We start from the raw sequence: 21,913 nt of genomic DNA on the forward strand, positions 1-21,913 counted from the left end.
ATACTTGTCCACAGTTTAAATTTGTGCATATCCATGGGCTTGGGCACAAATCAGGCTCTGCTTCAGAGAGGCTTTTGATATCAGAAGAAAAAATCTTGAAAAGGTGATGAATCTGCACGCGCTCTCTGGGCTGGTGACACCAGCCACGCGTGGTGCTTGACAAGACGTGTGGGCAGCAGGCCAGAAAACATCCTTGGTGATTTTATTTCTGAAAATATTTCTCTTGTCACATAAGTGGCTCCTTGGACTGTCCAGTTACTAGATGGTAAATGAAAGCATTGAAATTCTTACTTTCCAACCGGTTAACAGATATTTTCTTCATCATTTGTAACTACATTACTAACATGTAACTACATTACTACATGATCCTGTAATGTATAATGCAAAATACTTTGACTTTCTATCAAGGCCCTCATTTTTGTCTCTCTAACTCTGAACTAATGGCAAAGTGTAATGAAGCAGGCATGTTTTCAGCCTGAATTATTTTATTGCCATGAAAAACATGACAAAACATGGTTCTTCTTCAGCCCTCCCTTCCCTCCCCTCCTTCCATCCGGGGGGAATGCTCTTTGCTTTGCACAAATGACAAGAGCACGTCCAAACCACTGTCACATGGTTGTTCATGCAGCCATTGCTCAGGGCAGAGCTGACAGTGCTGCTCTGATCCCAAGGAAGTGGATCAATCTATTACTTGTGATTGGAAAAGTGCTGGGGTGGTGATTGGCACACATGACTATCACACGGCCTCAGGATCCTACGTAATCGCAACAACAGCTTACAAAGATGATCAAAAGCAGATTTGTTCCTAAAGCTGTTCAAAGAAGGGGCCAGAGAGGCTTGGGTCACACAAGCTGTCTGCCCTGGCGGTGTGTTTGCCTGCAGGACAGTGCTTGCTGCAGCTACAGCCCTGCACAGCACACACACCCCAAAGAGAGAGCTGAGCCTCCTCCTGCTAGAGAGAGCCCTGGAGCAGCTTGCCTAAAACCAGGATCTTCTCCAGGATTGTACTCCTTCCCAGAAAAATCAAAAATACGGAACCCAGCAAGAGCTGAGGGTGGCAGGGCAACTTTATAAGGAGTAATAAAAAAATCAAACCAAACTAACAAAAAAAACCCCAACAAAAACCCTAAGCAAACAAACAAACAAACAAACAAACAAAAACAAAGAAAGAAAACCACCAAAACCAAAGAAGGATCAAAGATCCTAAAATATTTTTTTTCATTCCAGCTCTTTGGGGCAGAGGCTGTAAAGAAGCAGATAAAATGCTTCTTGCTGGGATTAACTGACAGAGTAACAGAGACTACCTGGGAAGCAAATCCTCGGGGTAACTCCTCCCAGTGCTTGAGAAATTACTGTGCCCTGTCAGGTGCTGGTGGCGTCTTTGCAAGGGGCCAATGAGATACAGTGCAGATGTTCTTCTTGACCCTAGAAGTGCCATATGTGGCTCCACAGAGAAGCTGTCTGGTGAGTGCTGGTGGGGATGCTCATCCCCGTGGTGGAACACCACTGCTCCTGCTGCCTTGGTCCTGCTGGTTCCTCCCAGAAGGAGCCACACAACAGGGTGCAGGCAGTGCAATGCTACTTGCAGTCAATGGAGGAATCTTGAAAGAATATTTTTTTTTATGAAAAAAAAAAGGTTTTGTTTTTTTCTTCCACCCAAATGACCAAAATCAAATCAGCTTGGGTCTGTTTCCTGCAACCTTAAATGTGAAACTCAAAACAACTGCTTGCTGCCATTCAAAGGGATCTGAGAAATGCTAGGAAGTCTCTCAGGAGCTGACAGTCAATGGCCAGGTGGGATGCAGCAAGGCACTGGTCAGTCATGTCCTCTGGCTCTTGAGGGAGCTGCCTCCCTGTAACCCAGAGCTCTACTTCTGAATGGCCACTCCCCACTACCAGGCTCAGGTATTCCCTGCTATTGCCCCAGGCCTCTGAAGTCTCCAGGAGTTTAACAATAAACATCTGAAAGGTAATTATAGTCCTTGTGTTTGATTAATTTCCTGGGGAGGGAGGAGTTATCAGTACTGAACACATTTTTCTATTTTCTCCATGCCCCATAATGCTAGAAGCTCAAAAAGGAAAAAATAAAACTTCAAAATTTAGATAACTGTTGTAGTGAAGCTATCAGATTTTATCCTACTTAATTTATTTCATCAATATAGTTCAAAGGATGCAGACAAACATTCCCTACAAACATTTATTTTCATTATTAAAAGAGAAGATAATGTAAAATACACTTAATTCCCCACTACTACCCTTTTTTAGTGTCAGTGTTCTCAGATTGAACAGCTAAAATGTATTACACCAGTCATTTCTCCCTCTTCCCTCAAAAGAGAAGCTTTGCAAGCACCAGGATTAGAGAGGAAATCTTTACAGGCCTGACTTTTGAAGGGATAAGGCCACCATTTCTTCCTCTGCTGCAGCCAGGCTTGCCCATGTGCTGGTATCCAGGCCAAGAGGCTTGACAGGCTTCTGCTTCTCTTAGCAATGCAGCAACTCCAGGCTGTCCCCAGACGGCAGGGGCTGTGCAACCACTCACTGCTTTTGGTGCAGCATTTGCCACTTTTGATCTGTTGTTTCTAGTCCAAGTCCTTCCCTGGGTCCTTTGCTCAGAGACATCCTATCGACCAGTGACTTAAAACCCAAAATATGTTACACAGCAATATGGGAAATTTCAAATAGTGCTAATCTCTGGAAGTAACTAGCTAGTGTTTAGTCCCAGCAAAAGAAGAAAAATGCAAACAGCTTTTGAATGAAAAATGGCTGAAGGGGAAAATACAAATATGCTTTAATCTCATAAATAAGTTTGAATTGGCTTTGCTATTTTAACTCAAAAGAGAAAATGCCAAAAACCGGCATCTGTGAGGTTGCAATTGCCCTTTTTTATTGCACTGCTGTGAGGAACTGATTTAATTTTAAAATATTAATGCTTCAACACTGTTTAGTTTCATTTCTTGAACTGTGGATTATAAATCTGCCATTTGATTATCAAATGGAAAAGTACCAGAAGGACACACGCCTTGGCAGTAACAGCACACGCAGCACATGCACAGAAAGGCTCTGTTGCTGGGTAACCCCCCTGGAGGGGAGGAGAGGAGCTCTCTCAAGTGGGCACCCTTTAGGCCCCAGAGAAAGGTTCTGATGGCCACACCAGCTCCACCCACAGCCACACATGAAGAGCAAGGCCCCCTGCCCAGTAATGGTACCCGAACCAGTTACAAATATGTGCAGTACAATTCACAGAGTTGCAGCCAGCCACTGGCACGCCTACATCCCAAAATGTACAAATTTGGCACTTTCTACAGCTAGAGAAAGAAAGTCCTGGGGGTAACTTGTGCTACCCACTGATGTTTACTGGTCTATAAGGGAAGCTACAGGCTGTGCCTTCCCGTGTGGGGACCTGATGGTTGGATAGTGCTAAATGTGCCGTGCAAAGCCCTTATCTGATGGTGCTGACAGCGCTTAGTGGGGAGAGCACACTCAAAGCCCAGCGGCCCCTTTGGGCTATACTGGTTTCTGCTGCCTGTCACAACTTAGCTAAAATGATTTCTAGGGCACAGACAGAAAAATCAAGTGACTGGAGCTACTGCTGCTAGTAAATAATCTCTGCTGCCTGGCTGAAAACTGAGAGATTATGATCCTCACCAAGAAGAGTGAATGAAAATCAATTTAAGAAATATGGACAGTCTTTCAGGAAACATAGCTTCAGAGCAATTTCTGGTCAGAAAATGACTAGTTACAGCATAATCTTCTAAGAAATTAGTGCACAGGAAATATGGCAATTGAAGGTCATCTTTAACAATTACTCATAGTTACAGAAATTTCTGTAAGCCACAACTGAACTGCAGAGTAGATTATCACATTTTTGTCACAACTTACGTTCTAAACCAGAAGCTAAAAAGACTGCAACTGTTCCTTCTCCTCTATTGAGACTCAGACCTCCCTACAGGACAAGTAGGAAGTTCCCTAATCCATATACAGGAAGAGGGAAACATTTCTCTCTCTGGGCTTCAGCCTACAACACATTAGAATTAGGGACGCTGTTGTCCAGCTTTTCCAGTGACCAGTGTGAACATTTTGGTCCAGGGTGTGAATGGTCATACCCTGGTGACTTAGCCCAGGAGCATGTCTCCATTTGCCTTCCCAAAGACCTATGTAGAGATCTAAAGAAGAACCAGAAACATAAAAATGTGGTGGTGATGCATATGATACTGATCATTAACTCCATGTATACCCTTGTGCTTCCATGATCTTTCCTCTTCTCTCCCACAGAGCCTACAAGTATTTTATTTTCTAGCTAGTAAAGGGAACAGAGGACAAATCACACTCTAATGTTCAGTGAAATCCAGGGGGGGAATTTTCTCTCCTACTTCTAGCCAAGCACATGTTACAGCTGAGATTCTCCAAAGTGCCCCTGGCTGACTGCAAAATCACAGAAGGGCTGAGGTTGTAAGGCAGGTCATCTGGTCCAACTCCCCTGCTTAAGGAGGGAGAGCACCTAGAGCCCCTTGCCTGGGACCACGTCCACACAGTTATTGATTATCTCTAAGCACAGAAACCTCGTCATCTCTGGGACAATCTGTGCTAGTGCTTAGTCACCCTTACAGTAAAAAAAAGTTATTATTGATGTTGAGGGAGACTTACACATTTCCATTTGTGCCCAGTGCCTCGGTCCTGTCACTGGGCACCACTGCGAAGAGCCTGAGCCACTCTTCTGCCCTCTCCCTTCAGACACTTGGTCCATGACAGTCCATGGCCCTGATGGTCCATGATGATAACATGGTGCTTTATAGCTGGGTACAACAATGCTTTGAAGGGCAGATAAAAGACATATGAAATGTCAATATGGGCTTTTCCATGAAAGCTGTTGCTTAGAACTGGCACAATAAAATAATTCAGAAGGAAATGACCTGTTTGATCATGAGCAGGAATGGAAGTGGTAATCACTGCAAGCCTTGTAATAAGAAAATAGAAGCAAGATTTTTTTCAGAAAACAGAGATGCAATATCCTAGGGTGTTTCAGAACGGGAAACATTTCAGGAAAATAAAATTAATGATGTGCTAACCAAATAAATGCATAAAACAGCTCCTTTGGCTATGCTAAATGAGAATTCCCAAATTATTTGTAAAATTCAGCTGCAGAATCCTTCAGTATGAACTCTACTCTGCTTGAATGTGGGGGTGGTGGACAAGAAAAAAAATGGTTCCATATCAGACACCATCTTCTGAAGCATTATTAAAAACAATGACAATGCCAGTTTTAACAAAGCTTGTATCGCATGGCTCCTGACAAAACCAGGTTATAATTTCCTTAATTAGTTTTAACAAGCAAAGTGAAGACCTGTATGGAAGAAAAAAAAAAAAAAAAGAAAAGGAAGCTGTTTTACAAAGGAAGCTGAAGAAGGGGAGCTTTTCAAGGTGGTCTGCTGACAGAACAGGAATGTTTAAGGACCAAAACAGTTGAGGTCTGTCTCCCATATAAGTTAGTAGGGGTTTTAGTAGGGTAATTTTACAGTCTTATAGGCTCTATAACTACTATTAAATCACATACCAAGCAGGAAAACTACTATTAAATCACATACCAAGCAGCACAAGAACAAGTGTGAGATGGGGAGTCACAGATTTCAAACCTGAGTAACTACATCAGTGTCTCTCACTAAGACACAAAGTACCTGCTCAAGCAAGGGCAGCTTTCCCTTTGTGACCCTCCCACTGCAGCAGCCCCAGGTATCTCCTGCTGCCTCCCAGCAGTGCTGCACTCAGCCAGTCCAGCAGGAGCTCTCATGCCAGCCTGAAAGAGGGGCCAAGAGCATGGACATTTTTTAAAGCAAGGGGGGAAATATTCAGCATCACTGCTGCCTTTGAGTGGCTCCAACTGCCTCTGCAACCATTTCCTTAGCAATACTGAGAGATCTTCATTTTAAATACTATGCATGACATACACACTGCATCAACAGTCTACAAGATCAATCTTCTAACTGCAATTTTCTTCCAGAACAAAGCTGCATTGGAATTTTTGAGTATTTGTCCCACATATTCACAAGTAAAGAACTTATATAGCAAATAATTTTTTGGCATGTATTTGCAAATGTGTTTCAGAATGCCAGACTTGACCTGTGTGTGGCCAGACGCTGAGGTTTTGCTTCAACCCAGGAATTTATTAAGACTTACATGAAAATATTCAGTTTTAACATAATACACATTGTTAGCATTTGAATACATATTTACAGATTTATTTGAACTTTTCTTAACTGCAATTCTACAACTGAGCAACATATCCATAAGTGTTTCATAAACTTTCAAACACTTACATATTTATACATATAGTTTTTGCATATATATATATAAAAAAATATTTTTGAGACTCAAGGACTGAGAATAGTCAAAAGGACATTATTGCTACATTTCCATATTTACAAAAACAATGCATAAACCCATTCAAAACACCAAGCCATTGCAAAACAAGTTTCAAACCCCCCCAAATTATAAAAATATAAATTTCAAGAACGAAAAAACCCAAACCTCTTTCAGCTAAGTGTCTGTAAAGTACCGAGACATCTATAACAACTAGTTTGTCTACAGTTGCTCCAAAAGCCAACACGTTACAAAAGAGCTTTTATAGCATTAAACTGAAAATGCTCAACAACTAGTATGCATAAGAGTGCATCAAACAAATGGCTAACTTTGGAAAGGTGCAACAGCCTAAGTAAGTTCAGTGCAAATGGCTAATTTTTTTTATTTAACTCTGAAAGACGGATTCCTGTAACAACAAACCAAATGCACAGTCATAGAAGGAGCACGGTATTCCACGTAACCCAAAATATACTACCAGCGTGTGTATTTACAATTACCTTGTATTTGGGCAGTTACACATTTGAATTGCATGTAAACTCAACCAAAATCCTGGTAAAGTAAGTAACAGAGTGCTTAAGTGCATTGTAAATAAATTGGTACTCAAGTAGTACTCTGCCTCTGAGAAATACTTCTCTCAATGCCTTTACTTATTTTTAGGGGTCAGAAACAAAGGAAGAAAAGAACTAGCAGTCTTCCTGGTGGGAAGAAAAGGGGTTAGAAAAGATTTTTAAGCATAACCCTGGGCTCAACAGATGCTGACCCCAAAGCTTCATGTCTTTCAAAGAAGAATGAAAGGATTCTTTCTTTTATGCCATTTATAAATTTGGCACTTCTCAGTCAGACTCTTCTTCACTATCATCTCCAGACTACCAGAGAAACAACTTGGGGTGGAAGAGAATAGCCCTTTCCAGTTAACACTATCCAAGACTGCCTGTGGGAAAGATTCACCTGGGAAGGACAAGATAAGAAAGGGCCCCCAGGAGAGCATTATTTTTCTCTGGTCTCCCTTAGATAAGATGACTCGTTAAACGGCCTCCTCTCCGGACACACAGTTTACTGGAAGCAGCCTTCCTCCTCTTTTTTGACCAATCTGGCAGGGCCCACCTATCTTTGGTGAACACTTTTAGATGCAACTATTAGCAAAACAAATGTCAAAGTCTTTGGGCATGCCAGGCAGAGGGCCATAGAGGCAGTTCAGGCTCCATGGTGGTGTGAGACCCAGCAATGGGCAGCTTCATGCTGGCAGGGAATGCACCAGTGGGAAGTAGTGCATATATCCATGGAAACAGTGCAACTGGTCCACAAGGCTGACAGCTCAAGTGGGAAATAAAAATGAGAATCCATGCTCTTCCTCCCTTCTCCTCTGGTTTAAACCCCAGACTCCCAGGAGGGTTTCCAGCTGTGCAAATCAGCTTTGGAAGGGTCTTGGTTCCTTCACCTCTTTTTCCCAGGTAAATACAGCACCCTCACTGGCCTCCAAACTATAATACCTGCCTGGGAAAGCCTTTCAGGCTTGGCTGGATGTGGAAAGGGGTTTACAAAACCATTAACTTAATACTTGTTTATTTCATAAATTCAGAAAAACAAGATTAACTAGAAAATGACTGTATGCATTCCAGGCACAGATCCAGAGACGAATCACTGCAGATTTGGTTTGACCTACAGTCATCTTATTCCACACCCTGGCTTAGGATTTCTTTTGTCGGATGTTTGTTTCCTTCACATCTGGCTCTCTACTGCAAATACACACAATATAGCAAAATATATACAGCTTCAATTAACACTGCAATGATGCCTGTAACCGTGCTCAGCAGATAAAGTTTATGTATTACAGTGCATGGTAAAGGACAGTATTACAACAACGTTTCAGATACACAGTGGTAGTAGTGAGTAAAAGAAAGAGAAATTACTGAAGTTGTCCCTCTCTCAGCCCCTGCACAATACAAACAGCTAACACATCTGATCTCCTCTCCTTCACATGCCACTCAAACATCTTCGCGTACCAGGAGAGGCTGAGTCGAGGAAGCACTGCTGCCCACCGAGTTAATCCTCACCGAGTGATCGGGAGCATTTCCTTGACTGGAAGCTGGGGTTGAGAAGTTGGCATAAACCTGCAGAAGCCAAAGACTGGTGTCAATACTCTGCAGTCTGCTCCCTTCACACATTCCTGGAGAGCATTCCTTTCTTAGCCTTTTCCCACCGTGTACTATACACTGCTGTGGAAGGGTTCCAGCTCAGGAGTTTCTTTGCAAATCAAAACAGTGTCACAAGGTCTTGGGCTTAACAGCTACTTTAAAGAATCACAAAGTTCAATCTCAGTTATTAAAAACACTGCCTTCCAACTGCATGCCAAATTTCAGCTGAGCTCAAAAAAAAAGAAATAGCTCAGGTTATTACTAAGCTCCCCCAAAAATCTCACTAACGATTCCTTCAGATTCTTTCTTTTGTTTTAGAAATGCCTGCACCTGCCAAAAATACACTACAGGATGCAATCGAACACCAGCAGCTTTCAGTTTCCTCTTTTCTCAAATTGTCAGGAAGCCATGTACTCTCTGCCCAAACAAGGCATCCAGAAGGTAAAAGGAAGCTTTATTTTAAAATGAGGTTTAAATGTACTTTTGTAAACCCCAGTAACACACGAAGTTATGGAGAGAGAAAATCCAAGTTTAGGATGTGCCTCTAGTTTTTCTTTGGACAGTTTTTTCCAGTTGCCTGCTCAGAATAAGCTTTCACTATGAAATGGCTGAAAGAGCAGCACACACAATTTGTGAAAATGTACCTCCAAGGTTATCTAAATGGTATTAGGGGAGGGAAGTGAGAAGATACAGAAGAGTGCCAAAGGCTCCACCCATTCATCCAATGGCTTTCCTAATAAAAACTAATTGTATTTATTTATGAGACGTTTCTCAGATTAACAGAATTTTTATAGTTTAGGGTAAGATGAATATATGCAGTACCACTGCATTTTGTAACATCAAAATCACTGTGACAGGTCTATTGTGAGCGAGAAACATCAGTAATGCAAAAAATGTTCTGTAGCTAATAAATGTTGGGTATGGGCTTAGATAGATGCTGTCTAAAGGAATAGCCCAAGTATCATTCCTACTACCCAGACTGATGCTGCAAAGCTACATAAGTAATACCAGAAATGCAGTGCCTGGGCTCTTTGCTTCTCACAGCTCTAGTGTTACATCTTGCTTGAAACTGCTTAATCCATAACTTACCCGGGGGGCATTATCTGAAAGCTGCTGCTCTATCATCTGTACAATTTGTTTAAATGTGGGTCTCTGTAAGGGATCAGCATCCCAGCAACTCTTCATTATGTCATACCTGTAAAGATACCAAAATTAAATACTGCTCATGAAGAAATCCTTAGCTCTTATCTCTCCTGCATTATTATTTGAAACAAAATCATTGCATCTTCTTTAAATGACTTTAAGAACAGGAATGTTGCTGCTAACACCTGTGTTTGTGAAAACAGAGAACTCACCACTAATGGGAGACTCTGGACACAGTGTTCTTTGGCAGCTTGTTAAATGCCAATCCATTTACAAAATAGTGAATTAGGAATGTCTCATAAAGAAATCACTAGCCAGTCCTCTTGCTGTCAGGAAGTAAAGCACAAATGCAGATGCTCTACAGTCTGGTGATACATCTCACTGACTTCTTTATCTGAAGTAAAAATGTTGAATTATGTTCTGTGATCTGTCAATAATTTATTGACAGAGAGCAGGTGCCATGACAAAGTGATCAGATGGCACAAGGCATGAGCGTATTTCATTGCTTGTGACAACACAGGCGTGTATTCTGCTAGTTAAGAGTACATGAATTATTTAAAACATGAAAAGAACTTCAAAAAATTACAATGGGGCAGTGCAATGAGCCTCAGTGCAAGAACAGAAGCTTCCCTTTCTTCACATCTTTACTGATGTTTGGATGATTGGAGGTGCTGGTTGCTCACTTACATTTCAGGTGGTGCACACTCAGGGCTGAACATCCTGTATCCTTCTTTGATCATTTTATAGAACTTGGAGTCCACAGGTATCCCTGGATAGGGGCTGCTTCCTGTTGAGAGAGCAGGTGAGCAACATGATTTCTGCATCTACAGTAACCCCCAAAATGAAACAGATATGAAGTACACATCTTGAAGGAGCTTACCTAAAGAAAAGAGCTCCCAAAGCAATATCCCATACGACCAGACATCACTCTCAAAGGTGTAGACGCAATTGAAAATACTTTCAGGTGCCATCCACTTCACGGGAAGACGAGCCTTTCCAGGGGAGAGGGAAAAAATTAAGACAATGGACAAAAGGAATAAAGAATTGACAAGTTAAAATCAACTCCTTCTGGTTTTTTATGTGCATTAAATATTTTTAAAATCAGGAAGTATCCAACCAAACTTTTAGCATTTTAGAGTCTCCAAGTGCTGCATTGCTAGTGATCCATTTTTCTGTGGGTCTACCAAGCTAATGCTGTTCCTTGCACTCTGATTTTCTGAATACTGTTTGACTCCTAGCATATCAGGAAGTCAGAGGAAAATAATATAAGTGCTCATGGCATGGTTACTTAAGCATGTAAGCAAGTCTACTTTGGTGGACTGGCTGGCACAGGCAGCCAGATAAGATTCACACAGTCAAGATGCTTCAAGGCTTTAGTCAATACATTAGCTCCTTAGTCTATCAGTAGAAAAATTTAAATTCAAATAAAATAATATATATTAATATATATATATTTTGGGCAGAAGTGTTGATCTGCTGGAGGGCAGGAAGGCTCTACAGATGTATCTGGACAAACTGGATTGATGAGCCAAGCCAGTTGTATGAGGTTCAATAAGGCCAAGTGGATCCTGCCTTTGGGTCACAACAACCCTGTGCAGCGCTACAGGCTGGGGGAAGAGTGTCTGGAAAGCTGCCCAGCAGAAAAGGACCTGGGGGTGCTGGTGACAGCAGCTGAACATGAGCCAGTGTGTGCTCACGTGGCCAAGAAGGCCAATGGCACCGTGCCTTTATCAGCAATAGTATGGCCAGCAGGACCAGGAAAGAGATTGTTCCCCTGTACTCAGCACTGCTAAGGACACACCTTGGGTGCTGTGTCCACTTCTGAGCCCCTCACTACAACACTGACATTTAGGTACTGGAGTGTTTCCAAAGAAAAACAACAAAGGTAATGAAGAGTCTGGAACATGAAGCCCTACAGGGAGCAGTTGAGGGATCTGGAGTCGTTTTTCCCAAAGAAAAGGAGGCTGGGGGAGTCCTTAGTGCTCTCTGCAGCTACCCAAAAGGAGGCTGTAGCAAGGTGGGGATCTGTCTCTTCTACACAACAAGTGACAGGACCACAGAAAATGGCCTTGAATTCTGCCAGGAGAGGTTTGGATTGGATATTAGGAAAAATTCTTCACCAAAAGGGCTGTCAAGCATTGGAACAGGCTGCCTGCAGAAGTGATGGAGTCACCATCCCTGCACATATTTAAGAGATGTGTTATATGTGAGGCTTAGAGAAATGGTTTAGGGGACTTGGTAGTGCCGGGTTAGCAGCTGGAGTGAATGATCTAAAAGGTCTTTTACCACCTGAACAATAAAAAATTCTATGATTCTGTGATTTTTTTTTAAGTTTGTGTGGGAATGGAAAGATCCCTTATGAATGCTAACTGGAGCAGAAGAAAGGACACAGGAAGCCTTTGCATTTGCTCCCACCTTCCTCTCCCTGGTTTGCCCTTTCCTTGTCTGGTTGTAGGAGCTGGTCAGACCTCTGTCCTAAACACTCTTCCTGCTTTGGAAGAAACCAAACCTCTTTCTTCCAATAATCAGAGGGCTTGAACACATCTCATGTGAAGAAAGTTTGAGAGAGCTGGGGTTATTCTGTCTGGAGAAGAGAAGGGAGACCTCACTGTGGCCTATATAAAGAGGATTTATAACAAAGATGGAGAGAGACTTTTTACTGGGGCCTGTGATGAGTGAACAAGGAAAAATGGTTTTAAACTAAAAGAGCATGGATTTAGATTGGAAACAAGGAAAAAAAAATATGATGCGGATGGTGAGACACTGGAACAGGTAGTCCAGAGAGGTTGTGGATACTTCATCTGGGCAACATTTCCAACACTGAAGATGCTCAAGGTCAGACAGGATGGCGCTCTAAGCAACCTGATCCAGTGAAAGATCTCCTTGCCCATGGCAGAAGTGTTGGACTAGATGATCTCAGAAGGTCCTTCCAACTCAAACCATTCTATGATTCTGTGATTCTATGAACTCAGGAACTTAAAGGATAACCTACACAAATAAAACTCAGTTGCACACTTCCCTCCTAAGGTGCTGGTCTAAACTTCTTACTCCCATGACCCTTTATGATCAGGCAGCTCTTGACCTGACCTTGAGCCTGAAAGTAGCTTCGTTACACTAAACACTACTCAATATTTTGTCACAGCAGGCACTCATTAATTATTTCAGCTCCTATTGCTCCCTAACCTGAACCAGGGGCTGGTACTGACATTGTTTTGAAGACCAATAAACCTGTCTGTCTCACAGCCTAAAATAAGGATGCTGTAGGTACCTGAGACATCAAGGCCTGCTGGGTAACAGCACAGCATCAGAGTTATGTCATACCTGAGGTACCATGGATTGACTGAAGTTAACTGCATGGCAAACCCCTTTGGTTTGCCATGAGATGCTCAGGTGTGGCATTTTCTCTCTTTATCAGCTTGCCGAAGCCAGGACAGGTAATCTTTACTTCATGTGTCATCAAGCCCCTAAGTAATGACCAGCCCCTCATCATTAGGATCATAGAGGCCTCATGGGAACAAGGGCTGCCTTGCTGAACAGGGATCTTCTCCTCTGAAAAACTATGCAAGTGAAAGTATACACACTCTGAAGGTAGCAGCTGGCTGCACCTATCTGACACAGACTAAAACACTAAGCCAGGCAGCATAAATCAGTCTGAGATGCAAAATACCTATACTTCATAAACACTTCCCCAGCTTACCACAGAGAAGCTTGAATTTCTTTTGTAGTAGGGCTCTTTTTACTGCTCTGGCACTTTAAAGGGGACTGCAAGTGCTGCCAAGGTAATTTGCATCACTTCAAAGTGCCTTTGTACCCCTCCAGAGGTTTAATAGGTACTTGTAAAGTCGGTACTCTTCTACATGGGAGGTTTTAAACTTTTCTCATCAAAATATAGTGTCTTGTTCCAACCCTGTTACAGGGTTTGAACTTACAGATGCAAGCTAAAGCTGTGTTTGTTACACATACAAGGTCAGGATGTCTCTATTGAATCAGAGGAAATCAAGATGGTTTTGCCTCCCATTGATGCTCTAATCAGTAAATTCATACTTCAGTTTTCATTGTCTGAGTGCTCCCTTACAGAAAAGGAGAAGCTGCAAAACCCTGATTATTTAGATATTTTTAAAATAAACTATTAAAATAAACTATAACGGACAAACAGTGCAATGCCCAGGGAAAATGTTTCCAAAATTTAGGACTGGGATACTAGAGTATTTCCATGTCAAAACTAGCAATTACTTACAGAGCAGTACCTTTGAGTACATTCATGTATAATAACAAGACGGGACATTATATTGGTACAGCAAAAACATCTCTTCCACTACAACACACATTCAGCAATGAGCACATATTTTCCAGCATAAAAAGTATAAACCAAGGATTTTGTCAGCACACACATCTATGTCAGAAATTTCCCCTCCCAGCCAACATGGAGATATATATATACATATATATAGATATATATATATATATATACACACCAGAACTGGAAAATCCAGATTTTCATCTAAGTAAAAAAGACTTTTATTTGCACATCAAGACAACAGGAACTTGCTTAACTTAAAACGAGTGTATTAAGTATCTTGTATACTTACATTTCCTTTGACCACGTAATTTGAGTCATTCCTTATATCTCTTGCCAAGCCAAAGTCACAGATTTTTGTAATTCGACCATGAGTTAGAAGAATATTTCTTGCGGCCAGATCCCTATGAATGCACTAAATAATGGACAAACAAACAAAACTGGTTGATAATATCCCTAACAGGCTTGGTTACATGTTTACTTAGCTATGTAACTTACTGTATTATGCATTTTAAGGCAAGCTGTAAATCACAATGAAGCCATGTTCTAATAAGCTTACTCAGATGAGTAAACATTCTGATCTCGTATCTTTACAATAATTACATCAATCCAAAATAATAAGGTTGTCTATGCATTTAGTTTAGAAAATACCAGTCGCAGTCATTGAATTTTGCTGTGTCTCACATTCTCAGCTAAAATTTAAAGTCCTTTTTTCTGATTTATCAAAATCATCACTGGCCCATATATGTTTGTTAAAAAATGGAGGTGATTCTCTAACTAAATGATTTCTTCTTTCATCTGGAAAGAAGAGTATTAAGGTTCAGCTTTACTGATGGTATTTACCACGCAGGCCACAGCTGTCTAAAATATAACTGAAGACAGTTCAATTTTTCTTTTTTCTTTGAAATACAGAACTTTTGGAATTTCTAGCCAAAAAATGACCTAAAATATCAAAGGTTATGAAAATCAAGCTGAGAAAGTAACTGCAGATTGCACAAGTATCTTAATCTCTGTCCCTTTAGCATGCTTACACGAGGAACAATTTTTAGTAGTTCCACTGTTTTGGTAGGCTCTCTGTATACAATGCATTCTGCACTTTGCATATGTAAAGCTGTCACAAAGCACTGAAGCAGTAAGGCAAAGGAATGGCCAAGAGTCAGTATGGCTCTGCCTTGTTTCTCCAGAATCGGTGCAGTTTGCATGGAATATAGAGACTTTGTCCAAGGGAGGAAGCTCTGATGAAGGCACCAAGTGCTTAAGGCAGTTGCCCTCCCAGAACAAGCTCCTATCCCAACTCCTGCACAGCCTTGACAAGTTGTAGAAGAGCACCTGGGCACTCTACGTGCTGGTCTTCATGGACCCTCCTGCCTCAAGGATGTGAGGCAACCTGAGGCACATTATCTACTAGCCCACATCAGTCTGCATTAACTAATTTAACTGCTGGAGCCAAAAGAGTGTAAGTATACAACAACTGAAGAGGACCAGTAGCACATCACTGCACTGCAGTTTAATTCTGTGATACAGGTGTTAACTGGGCACTGCCAGAGCAATGCTGCGCATTACTTTCCATCCTCAAGGTGAGCTGATGTTACATTCTTTACTGCCTTTGCTATTTAATGCCACTGTGTCTGTAAAAATGGAAGGACTATAAAGAAAAAATCACCAGGAATAATACATAGTGGATCCAGGGGCTAGTCTCTAGGAAAACAGAAGAAATACAGAATGAGTGTGCTAAGCACTGCATGTCCTCAGCAGTGAAGGATGCGAGAGTGTGATGAATCTGTGTATCATCTGTAGTATGATATGTTTGCATGTCAGGACTGTTTTGAATGCGTTGATAGATGAAAAATAAACTAAAGAGAAGCTTATGCTTTGGTTTGGAAGAAGGAACAGTGGGAGAAAAAACACAAGTGCAAAAAGTTTTAACGTGCACTTTCCTCAGAGCAGAATTCGAGATATATTTCCCAATAGTAACACAGGACTCCAGGATTGTCTTCCTTTCCTTGAATTGCCTAAGTTTGGTTTTGCACTTTATTTAAGGTGCACCTGTTGTAGTTACCTTAGTTATAATGTTTACATGTTAAATGTCACTTTTGCAATAAAATGCAAGAATAACCACAGGGAGATACTAATTATGCTGTGCTTAAGACTTTTTTACAAATCCTCTTCTTTTATGCAATACTTCTCCTATGAAACCCAGAGGAATGTCTATAATGTTCAGTTAGTCAATGAAGATTTTTTGTGGGTCTCTCAGCTGATCTTATCTTTCCAGAAAACTAAAAATCAAGACATCTCCTGTGACTTAAACCACGCTTAGAAAAAAGAGCACACAATGTGGTATCTCCTCTGTTTAAGGCAATATTCTGCATGAGAGAAGTAGCAAGTGCAGCATTGTTTAAAACTCATGCAAATAGATACCTTTGCACTGATTCTACTACCCTCAGCAGTGGATATGCAATAGCACTGATTCACATTGACCTCTCTTTTAGGGGATATAAAACATCACTTTTGGCCAATAAGCTCTGTACACAACTCCAACACCAAGTAAAGCTTCAGATATGAGAGGGAGCCTATCAGTTTGCAGTGCTTGTTGAAAAGAACATAGAAATAATCAGCATTTAAACACACAGACCACATTAAAACACTGAAAGTGACAAAAAAATCTACGGATTCTGTCCATCTCTGAAAAATTCTTAACTTACGTTTTTGGAGGCAAGGAAGCTCATGCCCTTTGCCACCTGGTAAGAAAAGCTTAGCAGGTCTTCTACATCTAAAGCAAGTTCATCATCTTCCGGCATAGAAAGAGTAACATCCTGATCAGTGTAGGATCCTACACAATGTAAACAACAACAGCTTTTGAGTTAAGCAAGTCTAATCATGTAGAAATCATGCAGAGTTGTTTTGACATTAAACAAAACAGTAATTTTAGTAAGTACCAGTCTAGAATCACATAAATAGCCCATCACCAAAAAGGAAAAAATAATCCTGATACTCCATTTAAGTGTGAAGAAATACAGGACACTGTAATTTAGCATATTGTTCTTATTCAAGCCTTCCCACATCAACTACTGAGTTTTAAGTGTCCCCATTCACAAAGGACAAATATGCTAAAACTGAACAAATCCATGAAGCCTGTCTTCATGCACTCCCATCAGCAAACAGAACTCCTTGTCACTGAACTCACCAGACTTCACAGGTCGTTTTTTGTCAGCCTTTGGTGGGACTGCATATGACACTCCTGGCTTCATGTCCATGTACTCATTGGCAACATCACTGTAGAGGCAGCAGAACAAAAGAAATAGTTTAGTGAAAAAGGTCTCAAAAGCTAACCAAACAAAAAGCCAGCATCAGGCCAAGCTTCTGAATAATTGATTTACAGATGATCAGTTGACTGGAAATTTGTGGGTGTGTGAAAAAAATGAGGAAATGCCTGTACAGAAAGAGAGGTTTGTTGGTACAGTTAATGGTACACCTCAAAGTTTGGAGTTTGGCTCAGGTGAGCAAACAAAACCATTCACATGAATGCTGTTTATACTGACTTTATTCTCTGTATATTAACATCCAGATGTTTCACAGGATCTGCTAGTCCTTCCTTTTTCTGCTTAGGCCAGCTTCTACCAGACTATTTCAGCAGTTCAATTAGCAATTGAAATGCAGAAGACAAATGGTAAAAATGTTGAATTCAGAAACTCCCAAGTTCCATAGGGGATTCATATGTATTTCAAAAGATCAGCCAAAGCTTGGGACAGCCATCTGCTATATTCTTTTAAGTTTAAATTTTCTTATTGCTATATATAATTCAAATGTACTGATTTTCATACTATATGGTTTATAAATATACAGTTAGGCACCTTTAGAAATGATGGATGTACTTTGGCATTTTTCACTTCATTACCATTAGAATTCATATACTTCCTTAGCCTGAAACATCTGCTTAGTTTAAGAACAAGGAATGCAGCCACAGAGCTAACATGGGAAGGAGCAATGAGATCACCAATAGCTTTAGAAACACATCTGACACATTCAGCAGCAGTAAATACTAACATGAGAATCTTGTAAATACTCTGCTGTTAATAACTAAATTACAATTTGCAGTTTGTAAACTCAATTTACAGTAACTCAATATGCTTAAACAGCACGATCCCTTCACTGAACAGAGGGCACACCTCCAATGCAAATCACAGCCTTATGTTCATCACCCCAGTGGTCCCAACTTCTCTGGGGCATCCCCAGCTACCCATTTATTGCCATGGCACAAACAGCTTCACCAGTACTATGCCTTGCTGGGATAAAGAACTTTTCCAGCTCCTTGAGTCTGCCTGCTCCTTTTGCTACTGCCAACACAAAGTAACGGGCCCACTGGGGCAATAAAAAGACTAAAATTTAGAATGGGCAAGTATTTTAATGGCCCCTAGGTTTTGATAAACTGTCTCTCACTTTGCAAACGGAAGGAAATCTGCTTGGAAACGCCCTTGGAAAGAACTCTGGGATGGTATATAAAACACAGCGGTTAAAAATATACTGGAGAATTAAGTACAAGAGCAATCTCAGAGCCACGACACAGGTTGTTTCGCCACAAAACACACTAAGCTGTCAGTGGCAGCCTGCTACTGACATTTTAAGACACTGGCTTGATTTTTTAAAAAATTCATTTCTGAAGGCAGGAATTTGGGAGAACTCAGGGTACTAACAGTCTGACACTGGGGAAATTGTCATTCAAGCTGCTAAATAAGCACTACCAAGGTTTAATAACAATAAACACAAATATGTGCAAAATATTGGAGCCAAGGAGGTGCATGAAATAACTGCAGAAAATTTGATAAAGAAGAAAAACAAAGAGCGCATACAATCCACTCTGTATATAATGACACTCTTGGAATAAACCACCCCCTGAACAAATAGCCTCTTAATTAAATTGTTTTCTTGTGCAGCAGAGAATCTTCAAAGCCTGCTGCATTAAATGTTTCTCCACACCTCTTATCCCTAATAAACTTTGATTTCTCCTCCTTCCCTTCTTCTAAAAACACAAGTACATTTCAGCAAGTCATACTTACGCTGCAGGCTCTGACTGATGCAAAAGGTTCTCATAAACAGCTGCATCTGCATGTTCTTCATGTTTTGGACAAATAAATGAATCTCGTTTCCGTCTCAGAAAATTCAAAAGATCACCATAACAGCAATATTCTGTAATGACCAGAGTGGGACCTGTAGATGCATGTAAAGTTTAGAAAGCTGGTGAGTATCGTTTTTAAAGCAGAAAACCTTACATAAAGCTAGCATTCAGTGAAACACACAGGCTGGACTATTAAAAAAAATCACACTGTCTAGCACTGTCTAGACTTGAAAAGTTACAGAAAAGTAGCCCAGCATCTTCCCTTTCACAGATGAACAACTATGGTCCAGCTAAAGCTGTGTCCCAATTAATATTCTGCCCCTCAATAGCATTGCATTGTATAAAAATTAAACAAATAAGTCTTTTTCTCTTTTTTCATGTGATAATGTTTCTGGCCAGACACATCTGTTTGATTTTGCTCACTTCCTGAAGGAAGTTATTTGTTCCAAACGTTAAGAGTAATTCAAGCTTCAAACATTAATCCTTTTGATTCACTTCTGTTTACAGTAGAGCTTCACACTCCTTCAGTAATGTTTTGGAAATGATGTAGAGTGTTATATTCTGCAGTATAATAGGAAAAATCATTCAAACAGAACAGCCCGCTGCGACAGAAAACTACATTGCACAAGGTCTTAGAATATTAAAATGAAATCAGAAAAGGGAATCAAGTAATCTTCAGCATGGATGTTTACAGATCAAGTATATGTCTTTTGAGTGAATGACTCCAGCTACGGACCTCTAATATATAATTACGCTGCATGTTATTTCATCTCTAGGTTTACTCTGTACCATCATTTCCTAACCTGACTGGTTTATTTCCATTTTTCTGCAGTTAAAAATTATAGTTTTCACAATAGCAAAAGAAGTGTATGTGGTGTGATTTTCTTACAGACAACACATTTTTTTCCGAGAGAGACATGCATTTGGGCCAGTGAGTTGCCTTAGCTGGACGCTTGAACAAAATTGTTTCATCCTATTTTTAAATCATTAATTGTGAGAAATGTTTTGCCTTTGTCTAAAACTATGAATTTTTACAAGTTCCTTTCTTTTGAAAAATGTGTAAGAAGCAATACCATCTTTCATATTAAAATGCATACAAATTAAAAATACAGGTTTCTATCCCTCTCTATTGACATTTCAGGAGGTTTTGGAGCTGTAAGTTTTGCAGTTTTATTGTGTAAGAAAACAAACTTATGAAGTTAATACTAAATATGAAACATAATGGTTGTGCAATAGTTTTTTTTGACAAATTACTCTTCTCGACTTTCTGCTGCTTAGAATTTGTACTTTTAGTGTTGCGTTAAGGTACACTTGCAGTTTAAACAGAAGGCTGGAAGACTAGACAAGACAAGCCTGTTGACTTCACCTTGGATACCAACAAGGAACTAGTTCTCATTAATGAGGAACAGGGCAGTGGAGGTAAAAATTTTTACCGTACATTTTGTCATCTCTCAAGAAGAAAGCACCTAACGGTTCACATGAAAGAGAATAAAAGCAACCTTCCTGTTTAGCAGACACATTGGTCTTACTACTGGTTTTATGATAAGCCTAAAATCTAGATTCAGTAAATCACAGGTGATAATCATGATGATCTGCAACCTGTCTAAGCATGAAATGTAAGATTTGATGAAATTTATAATTTCTACACTTAGAACTGCACCTGGGATTCTTCCTCAAAAAGTCCATCCTCCTGGCAATTAAAAAAGAACAGAAATAATCAATAATCTGTAGATAACCCCACCTCCAATAGTGCAAGCTCCAAGCAGATTCACGATATTAATGTGGTTTCCAAGGTAACTCAGCACTTTGAGCTCCGACATCAAGGCTTCTCTCTCTGTTAAATGGGCACTTGCTGCAAGGCAAAGCACATCGCTCAGTACGAAACACACCCACCAGATGGAAGAGAGAAAACACGGTGTAATATACAGCAACTTACTTTTCAACATCTTTACTGCTACTGTCATAGCAGCATCAGACTTAAATAAACCATAAGCAGTGGCTTCAACAACTTTCCCAAAAGCTCCAGCACCAAGGGTTTTACCTAATAAAGCAAACAAAATACTCTGTAACAACTTCGAGTACTTCCTCCTGTAGTGCTCAACATCTTATTTTATTATATCAAGGAAGCTATTGCAGACACGCCCACTTGCCTTTTGTCCCAAGGCAAGAATGAGCAATTATCACTATCTGCATTATTGTGCAACAACTTTGTGACAAAACCCTGCTGTGTTTGACCAAAGTCTCGTATGAGACCTGAAGGTTCCACCTTGCAGGTGAAGTTAAATAAATCTAAACTAACCAAAACTTAAACGGTTTCTAGGAAATTCCCATTTGTGATCATAAGGAAGTTGTGTTGGATCTATGTAAACATAGTTGTTTCCATTTATTTCTTCAACAACTTTCCACTGAACTTCGTACTTGGGTTTCTGGAAAAGAAAGAGAACTGATGTTACTACTGAAGACTCAACAAGTAGCTCACACGCTTTTTTAATTTGGGCAAAGGGGCTTCTGATTTTACCTGCAAATATATGTACACCAGGATCATGACTATGATGCACATCAGTCCTGCAGCAACTCCAAATGCAGTTAGTAAAGGGGTGAAAAGGGTATGTGTACGGATTTGCTCTGAAAAAAACCAGAAAATTCTCCTAAAAATACTGAACAAGAAAAACTAAATTAACAAGATGCAGGGGAAATCCTTTCCTTGTCTCTTCTTTGTGAAATACAGTTTGGGGTTTTGACTTTCCCAGATGTGCCCCAGGTGTATCAGAATGTCTTTCCTGAATGAGCTGTGGGAGATGGAGCTGGCACAGAAACCATGCAGTTCGATGCCTTCGGAGTCTCAGCTTCATTAATTAAGGAGGTTTGGCA

General features: G+C 40.5%; 1 protein-coding gene across 1 annotated transcript in view; it reads right to left on the bottom strand.

Moving 5' to 3' along the window:
- Window positions 1-6,211: 6,211 nt before the first annotated feature.
- The window catches only part of KIT (KIT proto-oncogene, receptor tyrosine kinase), a 54,872-nt gene continuing 39,170 nt past the window's right edge, over window positions 6,212-21,913 (bottom strand). The window contains exons 10-21 of the mRNA XM_059844815.1: window positions 21,561-21,667; window positions 21,342-21,468; window positions 20,979-21,083; window positions 20,784-20,894; window positions 18,984-19,134; window positions 17,114-17,202; window positions 16,632-16,759; window positions 14,222-14,344; window positions 10,513-10,624; window positions 10,320-10,419; window positions 9,579-9,684; window positions 6,212-8,465 (exon numbers count right to left, since the gene is read on the bottom strand). Of these exons, the coding sequence (XP_059700798.1) occupies window positions 8,340-8,465; window positions 9,579-9,684; window positions 10,320-10,419; window positions 10,513-10,624; window positions 14,222-14,344; window positions 16,632-16,759; window positions 17,114-17,202; window positions 18,984-19,134; window positions 20,784-20,894; window positions 20,979-21,083; window positions 21,342-21,468; window positions 21,561-21,667 (1,385 nt within the window). The 3' untranslated portion in view covers window positions 6,212-8,339. The remainder of the gene's footprint in view (window positions 8,466-9,578; window positions 9,685-10,319; window positions 10,420-10,512; window positions 10,625-14,221; window positions 14,345-16,631; window positions 16,760-17,113; window positions 17,203-18,983; window positions 19,135-20,783; window positions 20,895-20,978; window positions 21,084-21,341; window positions 21,469-21,560; window positions 21,668-21,913) is intronic.

This window comes from Haemorhous mexicanus, chromosome 4 (genome assembly GCF_027477595.1).
Source record: "Haemorhous mexicanus isolate bHaeMex1 chromosome 4, bHaeMex1.pri, whole genome shotgun sequence".
NCBI classification, from domain to species: Eukaryota; Metazoa; Chordata; class Aves; order Passeriformes; family Fringillidae; genus Haemorhous; species Haemorhous mexicanus.